The sequence below is a fragment of the Danio rerio genome, chromosome 19 (genome assembly GCF_052040795.2).
Source record: "Danio rerio strain M-AB ecotype USA chromosome 19, GRCz13ab, whole genome shotgun sequence".
NCBI lineage: Eukaryota > Metazoa > Chordata > Actinopteri > Cypriniformes > Danionidae > Danio > Danio rerio.
The window spans coordinates 12,269,114-12,284,704 of NC_141039.2; the positions used below are offsets into that span (position 1 = coordinate 12,269,114).

Consider the following 15,591-nt stretch of genomic DNA (forward strand, 5'->3'; position numbering starts at 1 on the left):
GATTTTGTACCTTTATTTCTGAGAGTGTAGCCAGGTGTAAATGGGCCATGGTCTTTGAGCATAACTAAAGGTAAATATTGTTTACTTTTGTTTAAATGCAATATCTATCTATCTATCTATCTATCTATCTATCTATCTATCTATCTATCTATCTATCTATCTATCTATCTATCTATCTATCTATCTATCTATCTATCTATCTATCTATCTATCTATCTATCTTTTTAAAATTTTTACTCCTGTGAAACTTTCATTCTGTTGTTTCATGTTTTTGCAAGTGCTGTTTAACAGAGATTTTTTTCAACACATTTTTCAACATAAAAGTTTTAATAACTAAATTCTAATTAATATTTTTTTGTCTTTGCCATGAGGACAGTACATAAGATTGTACTAGTTATTTTAAGTATTTAAGTCATTGAACAAAAGTGGCTTGATATCTAGCCAATCGGAAAAAGGGAGCTAATAATATGAACCCTAAAAATGATATTATTATATATTTTTTGTTGCAGCCAAAAGAAAATAAAAACGCTTTCTTTGCTCTATTAAACATCACTTGGAAAATATTTTTAAAAAGAATACAAATTTCACCGGAGGGCTAATCATTTCTAATAATCTAAACATTTAATGATAAAACTGTATATGGCATTGATATATAAGTGCACCCCTAAACTAATGTTGTAATCCCACTAAAAATAAATCCACAGCTAAAAACAGGAGAACTGAATATTGTAGGTACATCCTTCACAAGAGCCGACCATTCTGTCAACAGCACTTCAGGTAGAGGCGTCACACTCAGTCTGTCAGAGGTAGAACTCTATGAACATGCTTGCATATTAGAATTGAAAGCCACAATGATCCCCATTCCCCATTCCTCCTTCAGATCACCTCATCCGCTGTAACTGGATATGAGCAATCGCTTGTGTTTTTGGCCTGTGGATGGGCCGGTCTCCCCCTATTGGGTTGAATGAGCGCTGCTGCTGCCTCCTCTTCACATGGAGATGCTTGTGTTTCTGACTCCCTCTAGAGGTCACAATTATGAGCTGCTACTGAGCCGTCTGCGTAACAGAGATGCTGGTTTTGTGCCTGTGTCCTCCTGATCACTCTCGCAGTCTCTCTAGGTGGAAAAAAGTGAAGAAATGCTTATTTATGTATAACAGTTAACAAGATATTTTTCACACAAAAATAAAAATTCTGTCAACATTTACTCATCCTCCACTTGTTCTTCTGTTAAACACAAAAGAAGATATTTTGAAAAATGTTGAGGTTTTTGTTTATTATTTTGTGTTTCACAGAGGAAAGACATCCATAATGGTTCAGAACCACTTGAGTGCCAGTTAATGGTGATGAAATGCTCATTTTCGGGTGAACTTCATCATTTTTTATTGCATTTACTGTCTAGAAACTGTAAAAAGGAACAGCGCTTTGAAATTTTTATTGTCTTTTTTAAAAAATTAATTAATTCATTCATTCATTTTCCTTTGGCTTGGTCCTTAATTTATCAGGGGTTGCCACAGCGGAAGGAACCGCAAACTACTCTGGCATATGTGTGCGAATACCCTTCCAGCCACAACCCAGCACCATGCTGGGAAACATCCATACTCTCTCTTAGGCCCTGTTTACACAAATACATTTTAGTTTTAAAACGCATAAGTTTTGCGGTTACGCCATCCGTCCACACTACGCTGGAGTTTTAGAGTTTTCCACTACGCGGAAGCGGGGCTGCAGGGGTTTTTACCTCAATATTAAGTAGCCTACACAAAGCTCAGTCTTGCATCCTCTCCTTGTAAGATCAGACATCGTAAGTTTAATATGGAAAACAAACTCCCGAGGACATGTCTGGTAAAAACTTCAAAGGTAACAGTGTACTTTATAACCTCATTCACAACACCCTGGCCCTGATCTTAACAATAAAATGAAAACAAGATATAAGGAATTGCCTATTTTCATTTTGATATTAGCAACTTCATAGACAACAAAAATGTTGAGGCGTTGTGTAGCTGCATATTTATAACATCTTGAAGACTGTCAGGAAGACTGTCATTTTCACTGTATGCATATTTAGAACAAAGCCAAGAGCCTATAAGATAACTGCCTCCTTTTATTTTCATTGAAAATATGAAACATACCCTCTCTTTTGCTCAATATCAATTTTAATAATCAATAATGGCCATTATAAAAGTATAACGTACAATAAGTTTATACATTATAGAAAATAAAGGCAAGCAATTAGTCAAATGTGCAGAATCAGTGTACGCGTAATGTACCATATTACATTAATTGATATATTAACTAGGGGTGTAACGATACACTCAGCTCACGATACGATGTGTATCACGATATAATGTTCACGATTCGATATGTATCACGATATTTGGAATAAAAATTGAAAATTAAACTGAAATGCAAATTTTACCAAGTAAACTATTTTTTATGTATTTCTTTTGTTTCAACTTGTTAAACTGAACCTTCTTTAAGAAAATAAATTAAACAGGCCTGTCTCTGGAAAATAAAACAATTAAAAAACTTCTTAAAAATATTATTGAAATGACAGAGACAAAATTAAGGAAAAATTTAAATAAAGGTGCAAAAAAATAAGCTTTCTATTCAATTGAATTTAACAGTAAGAGCTTAAGGCTTTGCTTGGTCACTTGCGTTTTTTGTGTGTGCAAAAAAAAATCCACATTTCCAGGTATTTAATTCATATTTAATTAAATTCATTTAGAGATATCTCTAATTACAATTGTGACCAGTCAAAACTCATTTAGAGATATCTGCAAATATTTTTCAATGGAAGTCAAAGGAGGAATATGACTAGTCATAATATATTTGCAGATATCTCCAATCTGATTTCGTACTAGTACAATTGTAATTGCAGATATCTCTAATTGTCATTCTGACTAGTCGAATTATAATTATGACTAGTCAAAATATAATTAGAGATATCTCTAAATATATTTATGGATAGTCAGAACAAAGGTTTAAATGCTAAAACGACTTGCCATACGCGCGCGTCTATCAAAGTCCGCCCTCTGTAGTAACAACTCACGTCAGCTCACGTCATGTGTGATTTTGCGGCCGCCAATACATCAATATATGAAGACAGAATGATATTTTAGGGTGAATTGTACCTTATAAATACAGTATGTGACTCTTTCAACACCATTAGGAGGTGTCCCTGTCGCTGTGCAAAGTAAATCACTGTGAAGACTTTAAAACTTAGGATGTTTGACCCAGTATGCGTGTCAAAAAGCGAGCGAGTCTAAAGCAATGACTGTACAACCGAAATGTTGCCAGACGTCTGATTTTGAGAGGATGGGCCATCCTCTATTTCGGCTCCACTCATCTTGGTCTGCTAACATTACTGCTGCTGCAATCTGAACTCACGTGCGACAGCAGGTGGAACGTAGCTCACGTGCAAACAGCTCAACTAATAAGAGAATACGGACGTCATATCGTAATCAAATCGTCATAACGCCACGATGCATATTGTGACATTTTTGCATCGCAATAAATCGTACAACGATAAATCGTTACACCCCTAATATTAACCTATCTTTGCGCTCAGCCTAAACACATTACCTGAGAAAAAGTAATAGATTCAAAAGACCAAAACTAGAAAATATGTTGCTAGGTTTAGACAACAAGATGAATTAAATATCACATTTAACAAATATAGTGAGATTAGATCCAACGGTAGATCCTTGATGTACAGTCTGACATAAACAGCTCCCATCTGGGTAGATGTGCTCAAAGCACCCGCTGACTGCCTGGAGCTCAGACGCGCGCATATGCTGAAGTGCATGCAAGAGTTTGTGTGAGGTCATAAGATGTGCGTTTTCAGCAGTATAGTGTGGACGGAGAGTTGTTCAGAAACGCTAGCTGAAACGCCAGTGTGATCATTTTCACTCTAAAACTCTGCATTAAAACTAAAACGTATTAGTGTAAATGGGGCCTCATTCTCACACACACTCATGTAAATGTACCTTTACTAAATAAAAGTATTATATAGTTCTATAGTTACAAATAAGATCTCAGTGCTCTAGTAATATCTCAATCAAACTAAAATTAATCTTAAATTAAAAATGTGATTAATTTATCCAGAACTTAATTGTTGTGTTTATTGTAATGTCTTTCATTTATGCAAATGATATGTATTTATTTCTTTAAAGTATATTAAGTAATTATGTGAAATAACATATAAAACTAAAATTCTTTACAGTAAAAAAGTAATATAATTTTTTATCATATCCAGACAACATACAAGAAAATATAAAAAAATATATTTTAGAAATTGAGCAATTACTCTAAAAGGTTAGTGTGCTTACAGTACGCTCTTTAAAATGTCACAAGACAAACATTCTAAAGAATAATAATAATTAATAATAATATTTTTCTTGCTTAATTGCTTGAAATTTAAATAAATGATTAGAAACTACTTATTCAACCTCCCCATAATACATTCAGTTTCTTATTCTTCTAAACATGTTTTTCTTTTGACTATTTAAGTGTTTGAAATTTAAAATTATTAACATGCTTTTTTCCCAGTACTTGGTTGTGGCTGAAAGGGTTTCCACTGCATAAAACATATGCTTGAATAGTTGGTGGTTCATTCTACTGTGGCTGATGAAAATTGAATGAAATATAAAAATTGCACTCATACCAGTTCTTGTTGCTCTGTACCACGAGCTTTACACAGTATCTGCAGTCGACACAGCCGGTTGCAAGCCGAAACCATGTTAAAGGACATCTAAAATAAGGAAATAAACATAAAAAAATACAGATTTAACAAGCATTGCAGTCTATTCAGACATAAACAGAGCAAAGATTAATGCAAAGACTGAACAGCAGGTGTCTCTCTTTACATTTCTGACTGCTGTTGGTTAGAGAAGTGAGTCATCTGAGTCAACTAAGGTAAGGTTAACATTAGCAACTTGTTTGGACTCTTAAAGAAACAGTTCAGTCATTTTTACACTGCTTTACTGAAGCTTCTTGTGTACAAAAGCATGTAAAACAGCAAGAAGATGAATAACACATCTAAGCGTAATAATCTTTTTAGGAGACATCATGATGATTAAAAAAGTCTATATGATTGCATGATGTGAAACATCTCTGTCAAATAAACAGATAAATAGAATGATGCAATAGCACAGAATCAGTCATAGAATCTATGGACAGGTTGATTGAAAGAGACTGAAAGACAGTAACAACAAAGAAAGATGCACAAATAGTAATGAAAAAAGCTGGTTTGTGGGTGTCGCAAGTTACACCCTTCAGCCAATAACAAGTCTCGATGACCATGATGACAAAACACACAGCGGTGGTGTCTAAAAAACAAGCACACAAACACAGACCTTCCATTTCCTCCTAGCGTTGAACTTCTTAAAGTTCTTCATGTTGATGGAGGAGCGGTTCCTCTTCGCTATCTGAGTTCTATTGAGAGGCTGCAAGAACAAAGAAACAGATGTGAAACACTGTAAGTCATAAGTGTTTTATAATCATACCACAAAATACTACTGTAAGGAAATAAAAAGAGGAAAGGTGAAGGTTTAGTCATCCCACCTTAATCCAGGGGTGAATGAGACACTCTTCTGCTGTCATTCTTTCACTAAACACAAAGGCAAAGAAGTAGAATAACAATATTTAACTCTGAAAAAGGATCCAACAGGTAAATAGTTTCACAAAGCTGTTAAAAATGTAAAAGAGCAACTTGATTTAGGTATAATGATCTGACACAACCTAGAGATTGTTTGAGTTTTTAAAGATAGACAGATTGGTTGATTGATTGATTGATTGATTGATTGATTGATTGATTGATTGATTGATTGATTGATTGATTGATTGAAATTTATTTCATGCATCTCATTTATTCATTCATTTTCTTGTCGGCTTAGTCCCTTTATTAATCCGGAGTCGCCAAAGCGGAATCAACCGCCAACTTACCCAGCAGGTTTTTATGCAGCGTATGCCCTTCCAGTCGCAACCCATCTCTGGGAAACATCCACACACACTCATACACTATGGACAATTTAGCCTAACCAATTAACCTGTACCACATGTCTTTGGACTGTGGGGGAAACCGGAGCACCCGGAGGAAACCCATGCGAACGCAGGGAGAACATGCAAACTCCACACAGAAATGCCATCTGAGTTGAGGTTCAGACCAGCGACCCAGCGACCTTCTTGCTGTGAGGCGACAGCACTACCTACTGCGCCACTATGTTGCTCCTTTCATACATCTCTTTAAATGCAAATGAGTAATCTCTACATTTTTTTGAGTCATGGATTGGACCATTTTTCGGATCAGTAAAAAAGAGAGGAGACAAATGTCCTTTGTTTTTCATTTCTACAAAATGATAACAGCAAAAAAAAAAAAACATTGGTTTTAACAAACAACTTAGAACCTGTAATTTTCTTAAAAATAAAAATCAAGAAAGAACCAGCTGAAAAAAGAAAAATAATCAATATGAAAAATGATCTTTGCTACTGGGCGATGCAGTGCCGCAATAGATAGTGCTGTCGCCTCATAGCAAGAAGGTCGCTGGTTTGAGCCTCAGCTGGGTCAGTTGGCGTTTCTGTCTGGAGTTTGCATGTTCTCCATGCATTTGCATGGGTTTCCCCCGGGTGCTCTGGTTTCCACAGTCTAAAGACATGCGGTAAAAGTGAATTGGGTTGGCTAAATAGTCCATAGTGTATGTATGTGTGCGAATGAGTGTGTATGGGTTATAGTAATATAGTATATAGTATACAGCATATAGTAAAACATATGCTGGATAAGTTGGCGGTTGATTCCGCTGTGGTGACCCCAGATTAATAAAGGTACTAAGTCGAAAAGAAAATGAATGAATGAATCTTTGCTACTGTTGCTGACAATGCTAAATATAGAAATCTAACATCTTGTATAACACATATTTATTTTCAATTAATGATTCAACAACTCACACATAAAACTTCATGTTTCATTATAGGTGGATCATTTTTGAAAACCTATTCAGTGACATAATTTTGATGGATGTTTGTCGCCACCCATTGGTTACACAATGTAATTGCTACAACATTCACCAGCGTCAGGTTCCATTAAATGGTGTTTTTAATCTTGACCATAAACATTAGTTTATATCTGAACTATAAACTTCTCCCGGTACTTCTTATTTAATTGTATGTAACTAACTGAAAAAGTATAAAAACTGAATCTCTTGATCAAACGCAGATTTGAATGCAGCGCTTCGAAGGATTAATAAACATGCAAATCATTATCATTTATCATTCATGTTGCGCAGGTTTGAACTGAGATCACAATCTTTTAATGTTTACTTGTGCAGCTTGAACATAATGCATTAATGCAGGCTAAACATACTTAAAGAAAACACCTTTAACAGATAACATCAAGTATTTAGGTATGTCCCACAACTTAGCTCAGGCAACCTGAAAATATGCCGATTTGACAATTGTTGCTTATTGTTGCTTATTTTATTAGTGATTCCAAATATGTAATGTAATCGAAAGCTTGCCAAACAGTTTAATGTTTCCCCATCCAGAAAGACTGCCTGAGCATACTGTCTGAGTGAAATGACTTGCCTAAAAGGGACTTTGAATGTATGCAGCAAATTTGACCGTTATGGTCATATATTTTAAATATATATTTGGAGTGTTTAACCTTTATTGGAATAAAACAGTGAAAAGAGAGACAGGAATGCATGTTGACAATATTTTTCAGCGAGCAAAATCAGGGCTAAAATCGTGCAGTGTGATCTCGGCATAACAGTAATAAGTACATAAATGTTTTGGGAAATGTTGCTTCACTCAAAACCATCATTTATCTTAGCCATTTATTATTACCTCTGGTCTTTAACTAGTAGTTTCTGGATGAAGTCTTTGGCCATGTTGGTGGTTTGGCTGAAGAAATGAGGCTCAAACTCATAGTTCATTGACACAATGTTTCTCAGCGTCTCTTCATCCGTCTCGCCTTGGAACGGTGACAGGCCACTCAAACTGATGACAAAAATATACATAAATACCACAAATATACATATATATATATATATAATTGAAGTCAGAATTATTAGCCCCCTTCAAAAAATGTTCTTCTTTTTTAAATATTTTCCAAATATTTAACAGAGCAAGGATATTTTCACAGTATGTCTGATAATATGTTTTCTTCTGGAGAAAGTCTTTTTTGTTATATTTCGGCTAGAATAAAAGCAGCTTTTAATTTTTTAAACACAATTTTAGGGATAAAATTATTAGCCCCTTTAAGCTATATTTTTTTCTCGATAATCTACAGAACAAACCACTGTTATTCGATAACTTGCCTAACTACCCTTACCTGCCTAGGTAACCTAATTAACTCAGTTAAGCCCTTAAATGTCACTTTAAGCTGTATAAAAGTGTCTTGAAAAAATGTCTAGTAAAATATTATTTACTGTCATCATGGCAAAGATAAAATAAATCAGTTATTAGAGATGAGTTATTAAAACTATTATGTTTAGAAATGTGTTGAAAAAATTTGCTCTCCGTTAAACAGAAATTGGGGAAAAAATAAACAAGTGGTCTAAAAATTCAGGGGGACTAATAATTTTGACTTCAACTGTATATATATATATATTTGGATTTGCCTAGACTAGAGAATCTAAAAGAGACAGCACAAGTTTTTTATTAGATCGATATTGAAGTTTCTATGAAAGCTGACACATGTAATATCCCTCCACAATAACCTGGGGTTGTAGAAATTATTAATATAAAAAAGGACACGCTAGATTTAAGATGAACCTCCTTATCCCTGGTTAAAGCTGAAAGGCTCACAGTGAGCAATCTGTTGGTTATCTCCTCTATATCTGGTGTGCTTCATTTCTGACAGAACTGATCTCATCCCACAGGACCTGACCTATAAACTTGACAAAACACACTGCTTGTCAAAGGAGGCTTTCTTTCAGAGCTGAATTATATCCCAGTTCAAATATGAATGTGGGGAGAAGGACTTTGGTGTTCAGAATGAATCTAAAAGGATTCACTATCAGGGTTATGTTATGATGAACAATGGAAGATTACTTACAGAATGTAGGTAATGACACCGATACTCCTGGAAAAAAAAAAGCACAAGAACATGCAAACATGAATAAATGAATTGGAAAGTTTATTCTAATGTATTTATCATGCAAAATAAAAAATTTGAATAACTAAAAGATCATTTCTATTTACTGTTAATTGAGTGCGTGTGACGAACAACCATGTAAGTCCAAAAAAAAAAAAAAAAACAAGATCTCTGCGTGACATTATAGTATGTGTGAACTTTGTATACACAAACAATTTGGGGATATTTTAGTGCGACCATGAGTCTGCATTTTAAACATTAAAATAGCTTCACTCGGAAAAAGAAACGTTTATAGAGGAACAGAGATGCCGCTGATCTCTCTCTGTGAATGCGCAGAGGAGCGCTAAACACCACAAAACAGTTAACATATCAAAATAAACAACATACCACATACAATAAAGCTGTATCAATGCATATTTCCCGCCAGTCCTGTGTAAACTACAGCAAGCAGAGTTTATTTGTTCATCTATTTGTTTATGTCGTGAGATGGAAGAGCGCAAGAACAGTTTGAAGTAGTAAATACACAGGTTTATTTTCTAAATAAATGACAAGGTGCACTATTGGAGCTAACATACAAGAAGCAATTAAAAGTTCAGAGACTATGCCCATCATGATAAAGATTGATTTATTTATTGTTTGTTTGTTTGTTTGTTTATTGTTGATTATTGATTGTTAGTGCCTTTACTGTAAGAAGGTCTATGCACTGTACATTGCTCATACTGTATTTTTTGTATTTAAATAATAATAATAAAAGACTTGAAAGAAATGCTTAATATTAACATGAAGTTTCTGTTGTATTAAAACTAAGATAAAGGAATCAGATCTTTAGAGGTTTAAAGCAGGGATTCTCAACTAGTGGGCCTCATCGATCCTGCAGATGGGCCGTGAGACAGCTTAAAATTCATTCATTCATTTTCTTGTCAGCTTAGTCCCTTTATTAATCCGGGGTCACCACAGCGGAATCAACCGCCAACTTATCCAGCATGCTTTTACGCAGCGGATGCCCTTCCAGCCGCAACCCATCTCTGGGAAACATCCACACACTCATTCACTATAATATATATATATATATATATATATATATATATATATATATATATATATATATATATATATATATATATATATATATATATATATATATATATATATATATATATATAATTATTATTATTATTACAATATTTTTGTAACATTTTTTCATAAATTATTTTCCATACAATATATAAACAGTAATAAATAAAACATTTAACATAAATATTTTACGCTTGATATTTTAATATAATATTAAACAAAACAGTATTTTATAAAAAACTCTTTTAATTAAAATAAAAACATTTATATAAAATAAAAAAATATATTCAAATATTATACATTTAAAACTGATAATAATAATATAATATTTGAGCAGATTATCATTCTAATTATAGCTTAAATCTACATTATATTATATATTACAATATTTAGATAAATCTAATTATTAAAATCGTTGATATACAAACTAATCTCACAGCTCTTAAAATAATAAATTACTATTACAATCATTAAATTAAATGAAGCCAAATTATGAAAATAAAAAAATAAATAAAAAATGTCTTTAAAAAAATGTAATACAAAGGTTAATACCCACAGCTACTTTTACTTCAGATTTTATGAAATAACGTCCTCTATAAAATAAAGCCATGGCTTTATCTTTGTTAGTGCCATGCTCTACCAGCTGAGCTTCAAGAATGAATGAGATGTAAACCCAACATGTTTTAAGCTAACATTATGCTAACCAGATATGAACTGTTGTCTTTGGCTCGGCACATGGCAGCTACTGCGTTTTGTCAAAAGCTAAAATAGTTTACCTTCTGACAACATTTTGCACACGACATCCACATTTAGCTGGATATTGTGTTGAAGAACTACATATACATGCTGAGACAGATACACACATTAAACGAGCACCAGTAGATGCCGGAGGAAGACGAATCAAGTCTGAACATGCCCGAAAAGTCCCTTATAGCTATATTTGAATTAAGGTATGAGTGCTTGTTACTAATCTTACCACATGTCTGCAGCCGTACCGAGAGGTTCATAGTTGATGATCTCAGGCGCTGAAACACAAAGTAAAAACATTTTAAACAAAATGAAAGCTCTACAACTCAAGCTCACATAACCTTCAGCATTTTTCTACATTAATCAAACATTTCCCAGCCTTGGCCAGACAGAGGAACATTTTTAAGAAGACAAACTGAAAAGAAAAAGGACATGATTAAGTGCATTCTTTGAGAGTAGCGGCTCGTGTTTACGTCGCAGCAGATGACTGTGCTCACTTTGGAGATTTTTTAAAATATGCACAAGTAATATGAAGACATGTTCAGAGGAATAGAAGATCGCTGGTTCGAGTCCCAGCTGGACCAGCATTTCTGTGTGGAGTTTGCATGTTCTCTCCATGTCTGTGTGGGTTTCCTCCGGCTACTCTGGTTTCCCCCACAGTCCAAAAACATGCGGTATAAGTAAATTGAGTAAACAAAATTGTGTATGACTGTGTGTGTGAATGAGAGTGTATGGGTGTTTTCCAGTACTGAATTGTAGCTGGAAGGGGATCCACTGTGAATATGTGCCAGAATAGTTGGTGGTTCATTCCGCTGTGGCAACCACTGTTAAATAAGTGATTAAGCCGAAGGAAAATGAATAAATGAATGAGTATCAATATAACCTGCGAATAGAATGTTGTAGTCTTTTTGTGCTTTCGGATCAATCTCACAGGCTCAACGTGACCCTAAAGAAACACACTTTTAAAAAATAAGCTCATTTTACAAGTCTTCTAGTGTAAAACAATTGAGTTTTACTGTTTTTTAATCCATTCAGACGACCACTGGGTCTGGCAAGAGCACTTTTAGCTTAGCTTTGCATCGATCATTAAATCAGATTAGGCCATCGGCATCTAGGGTTGCCTTGCACACTTTACAATAAGGCTGAAATAGTTAAGCTAATATATTTACTTATGAACTTAATGCTAATACTTTAATTTTTAACATTAACACATTTATAATTTAAATTCAACACCGGGCTTGTTAATATAATTTAAAAAGCCTAACAATAAATGAATACTTTTATAAATGTACTTGAATATTATGTGATGTAATTAATGTACTGTTCATTGGTTGTTCATGTTAATGCATACATTAACTATCATTAACTAATGCAGATCAAACAAAAGACAAAATAGTACATTGAAAGAGCTGTGCAATGCACTGTACAAAAACAGTGTGTTGAATTTTATTTTAATATTTTTTATGTATATCTATGTAATTAATTAACTAATTTTGATACACCTTTTCATTTGTTTGTTTAATTCCTGATGTTTTAGAATAAGTTTGTACTTTTCCTTATATGTTTTACTTCTGAAATAAAAAGCCAATAAATGTAATTATTTAAAAACGAATCAATAAATAATGCATCTTTATTGTAAAAAGTTAAACCAGCGGAATAACAACATAATTATTCTCTACAAACCAAACACTAACTTTCCATTAAGACAATTTTCTTGATTAAAAACAAAATCAAAATAAATATGTTCCCACATTTACTCACCCTCATGACTACAAACCCTTTGAACAACATGAGGGTGTGTGTACAGTGAATTTTTAATTATAATCAGTAATTTTGGGTAACAGTGCATTTAAAGTGGATAAATTTGAAGTGAAAGTCTGTTTTATATGACAAAGTCCTGGTGATTGTTTAGGTTTCGAGGATTTTGGGAGCTGACGGTAGTTCTGACTCAGGAACTGGAAACTCACTGAGATCACAGTTGGTCATATCTGCTTAAAAAAAACACTTAACCTCTAGTTGTTTACAAAGGACGTCCTCATGATAAGTGAAGTAGTCACTTTGAACAAAGGGTCTGCTTTATATCAGGCAGCAGACTATTTCTGCCCACTCACATGAAGAGATAATTCAAAACTTGGTTTGACCAATATGGTATTAAGTGTTTGCACCATGCAAATTCTTTAGATATAGCTTATTTTAACTATAAGTGATATGAACATTTAATCATTTAATTATTTTTTAATTTCATATTTCTCAGGAAACAAAACCACAAACATTTTCAGATCAACGCCTTTCTCAATGTGTAAAACAATTTACTCCCTCCACCCTGTTTTTAAGTCAATCACACTTAAGTCATCAATTATTAATTATTCAGGGTTTCTGCAGGTTTCAGCAAGTTAAATCTAAGACTTTTAAAGACCATTATGAATGAAAATTTAGACTCATGAAGGGCTAAACGCTAAAGAGTTTGTCAAATTGCCCAGATAAAAAAGATTTTTATTTGCTGTATCAAAAGAATTATTACAATTTAAGACATTTAATAATAAAAAACAACAATAATAATAATAATAACAAAAATGTTATACTTTAGATATTGTGTCATAACAAGCAAGATCTGGTTATATAAACATTTTTTACAACATAAACTTTCTTTAAAAAACATTTTTTACAAATGTTTTAAAAGTTTTGAAAACTATAATAAACTAAATGTATGCACAACAATCTGTCCAGGTCATTGTCCTTAGCTGTAAATACATGGGGAACATGTAAACAAATGTTATTGGAAGGAAAATTATTTCTTTAAATAAAAAATTTTAGGTTTGGATTGTTGGTGATTGGATGAATATTGGCCACATTGGGTAGCAATGCATAAACAAAGAAAAATTAAGACCTGTTTAAAAAAGATTTAAGACCCACAACTGAATATTTCAGAAGATTTAAGACTTTTTAAGGCCTAAAGTTTTGTTCATCAAGGACACCCTAATTATTTTAATCATTAAAAACTTATAAATTACTTAAATTATATTACTAGTCATAATACCAATACTGACACTCGCAGTTTTTTACTCTCCCATTTACAGTAAAAAGATAATAAATATTTTAAATGTTTATTATAGGAAGTAATTATAATTCACAGGAACTAGTAACTAGTTTACTACATTTTATTATTTAATATATGATGTTAAAATTATGAAGATTTGGTAACACTTTATAATAACTACACACTATGAATAATTTATTAAGCATTACCATCTAGTGAACTCATCATTTGTTAAGCATTAACTCCTCATTAATAAACATTAGTAAGCAGTTTATAGCTGCAGCTACAAATGCTTTGTTATTGACTTATAACTACATTTATAATGTGCCTAATAATTGTACTTCCACAATTTGTGACTGGTTGATATTTCATTACTAAATTAAGTATTGCAGTGTTTATAAACCATTTGTATTTAAAAGTAGTTGGAGGTTTTTAAGATCATAATTCAGAATTAGTAAATGACAAATGAACTATTGAAAGTACTGTTTATATATCTTATTATTCAAGCACTTGAATAGAAAGCATTCTACGACAATACACGTCACCAAATACATGGTGGTCCAACTCAGCCTAAACAGGCTAAATTGGACTTTTGTGCAAGATCGGGAGTGAAGGTACCTTCTGAATGTGAATAGAAGCATTTAGCTGCTTGGGGAAGTTCACATATCTTGTCTTTTAAGTGAGTGCGCATATTGACCGATCAGCTTCATACTTTAGAATATACACATTTCAGTAGACTAATTACCTCAGACAAACACAGAAGACCCAAACACTGCAGTGCATTTACATACTATAGATGTCAATGGTTACAGGTTTCTAAGTTTCTTTATGTCCTTCTTTTGAAGAAAAAAAAGACAAACAGGATTGGAACAAGTGAATGATGAGAGAATTTTAAGTTTTGGATGAACTCTTTAAGTCCTTTGAATATGTTAAGCTGCTGTGATAAACCTATTGTAATGTTTTTTAGTGATCATCAAATCACTGAAAGAGCTGCAGTATATTTTGTATTTTTATAGGTATATTTTATATGTTTTAAAAGTAACTTAAAAAGTAAAGTAATTAGTCATCGGATTACTTTTTACATGAAGTAATTAGTAATGTAATTAGATTACAGTTTTCCTGTAGTAGTTAGTAATTTGTAACCGATTACTTTTTAAAAGTAACTTACCCAACACTGCACATAGCTAATAAAATAAATGTAATTATATGTTTATCATTTAAGATGTTATTTAAAATTTATTTGTATTGTTTAATATTAATATTAACTATACCTACTGTTTCAGATTTTCTATTTATTGTTGTGACCAGGGCTTTACATTAACTTTTTTGATCACCAGCAACTGTGGCTAGTACATTTCCAACATTACTAGCCACTTGCCATTTTCACTAGCCACAATTTTGTTGCTTGGAAAATATATTTTGTATTAATATAAGTGACTTTGACATGCTAAAATGACTTGATTTAGATGTTGTGTGGTCCACATGCCTCCTCATTTATTTCATTTATTTCTGTTTGTGTGTGTTGTGTGTGAGCTTGCTCAGTGTGCATGAGCAAATGGGTTGTGTCGCATTGCAATTGGTTTTTATTTAACATGACTTTTTTAGGGCTCAAAATTAAGGATTTACCAAATTTATCTCTGACTAC

The 15,591-nt window shown here is 32.9% G+C and overlaps 1 protein-coding gene across 2 annotated transcripts in view; it reads right to left on the bottom strand.

Annotated features, from left to right (window-relative positions):
* Positions 1 to 207: 207 nt before the first annotated feature.
* si:dkey-240h12.4 overlaps positions 208 to 15,591 on the bottom strand; it is a 41,801-nt gene continuing 26,417 nt past the window's right edge. For both annotated transcript variants that reach the window (XM_087295500.1, XM_087295501.1), the window contains exons 6-12: positions 11,139 to 11,187; positions 9,050 to 9,076; positions 7,837 to 7,989; positions 5,560 to 5,605; positions 5,352 to 5,441; positions 4,661 to 4,747; positions 208 to 1,114 (exon numbers count right to left, since the gene is read on the bottom strand). In XM_087295500.1, the coding sequence (XP_087151626.1) occupies positions 1,034 to 1,114; positions 4,661 to 4,747; positions 5,352 to 5,441; positions 5,560 to 5,605; positions 7,837 to 7,989; positions 9,050 to 9,076; positions 11,139 to 11,187 (533 nt within the window). In that variant the 3' untranslated portion in view covers positions 208 to 1,033. The remainder of the gene's footprint in view (positions 1,115 to 4,660; positions 4,748 to 5,351; positions 5,442 to 5,559; positions 5,606 to 7,836; positions 7,990 to 9,049; positions 9,077 to 11,138; positions 11,188 to 15,591) is intronic.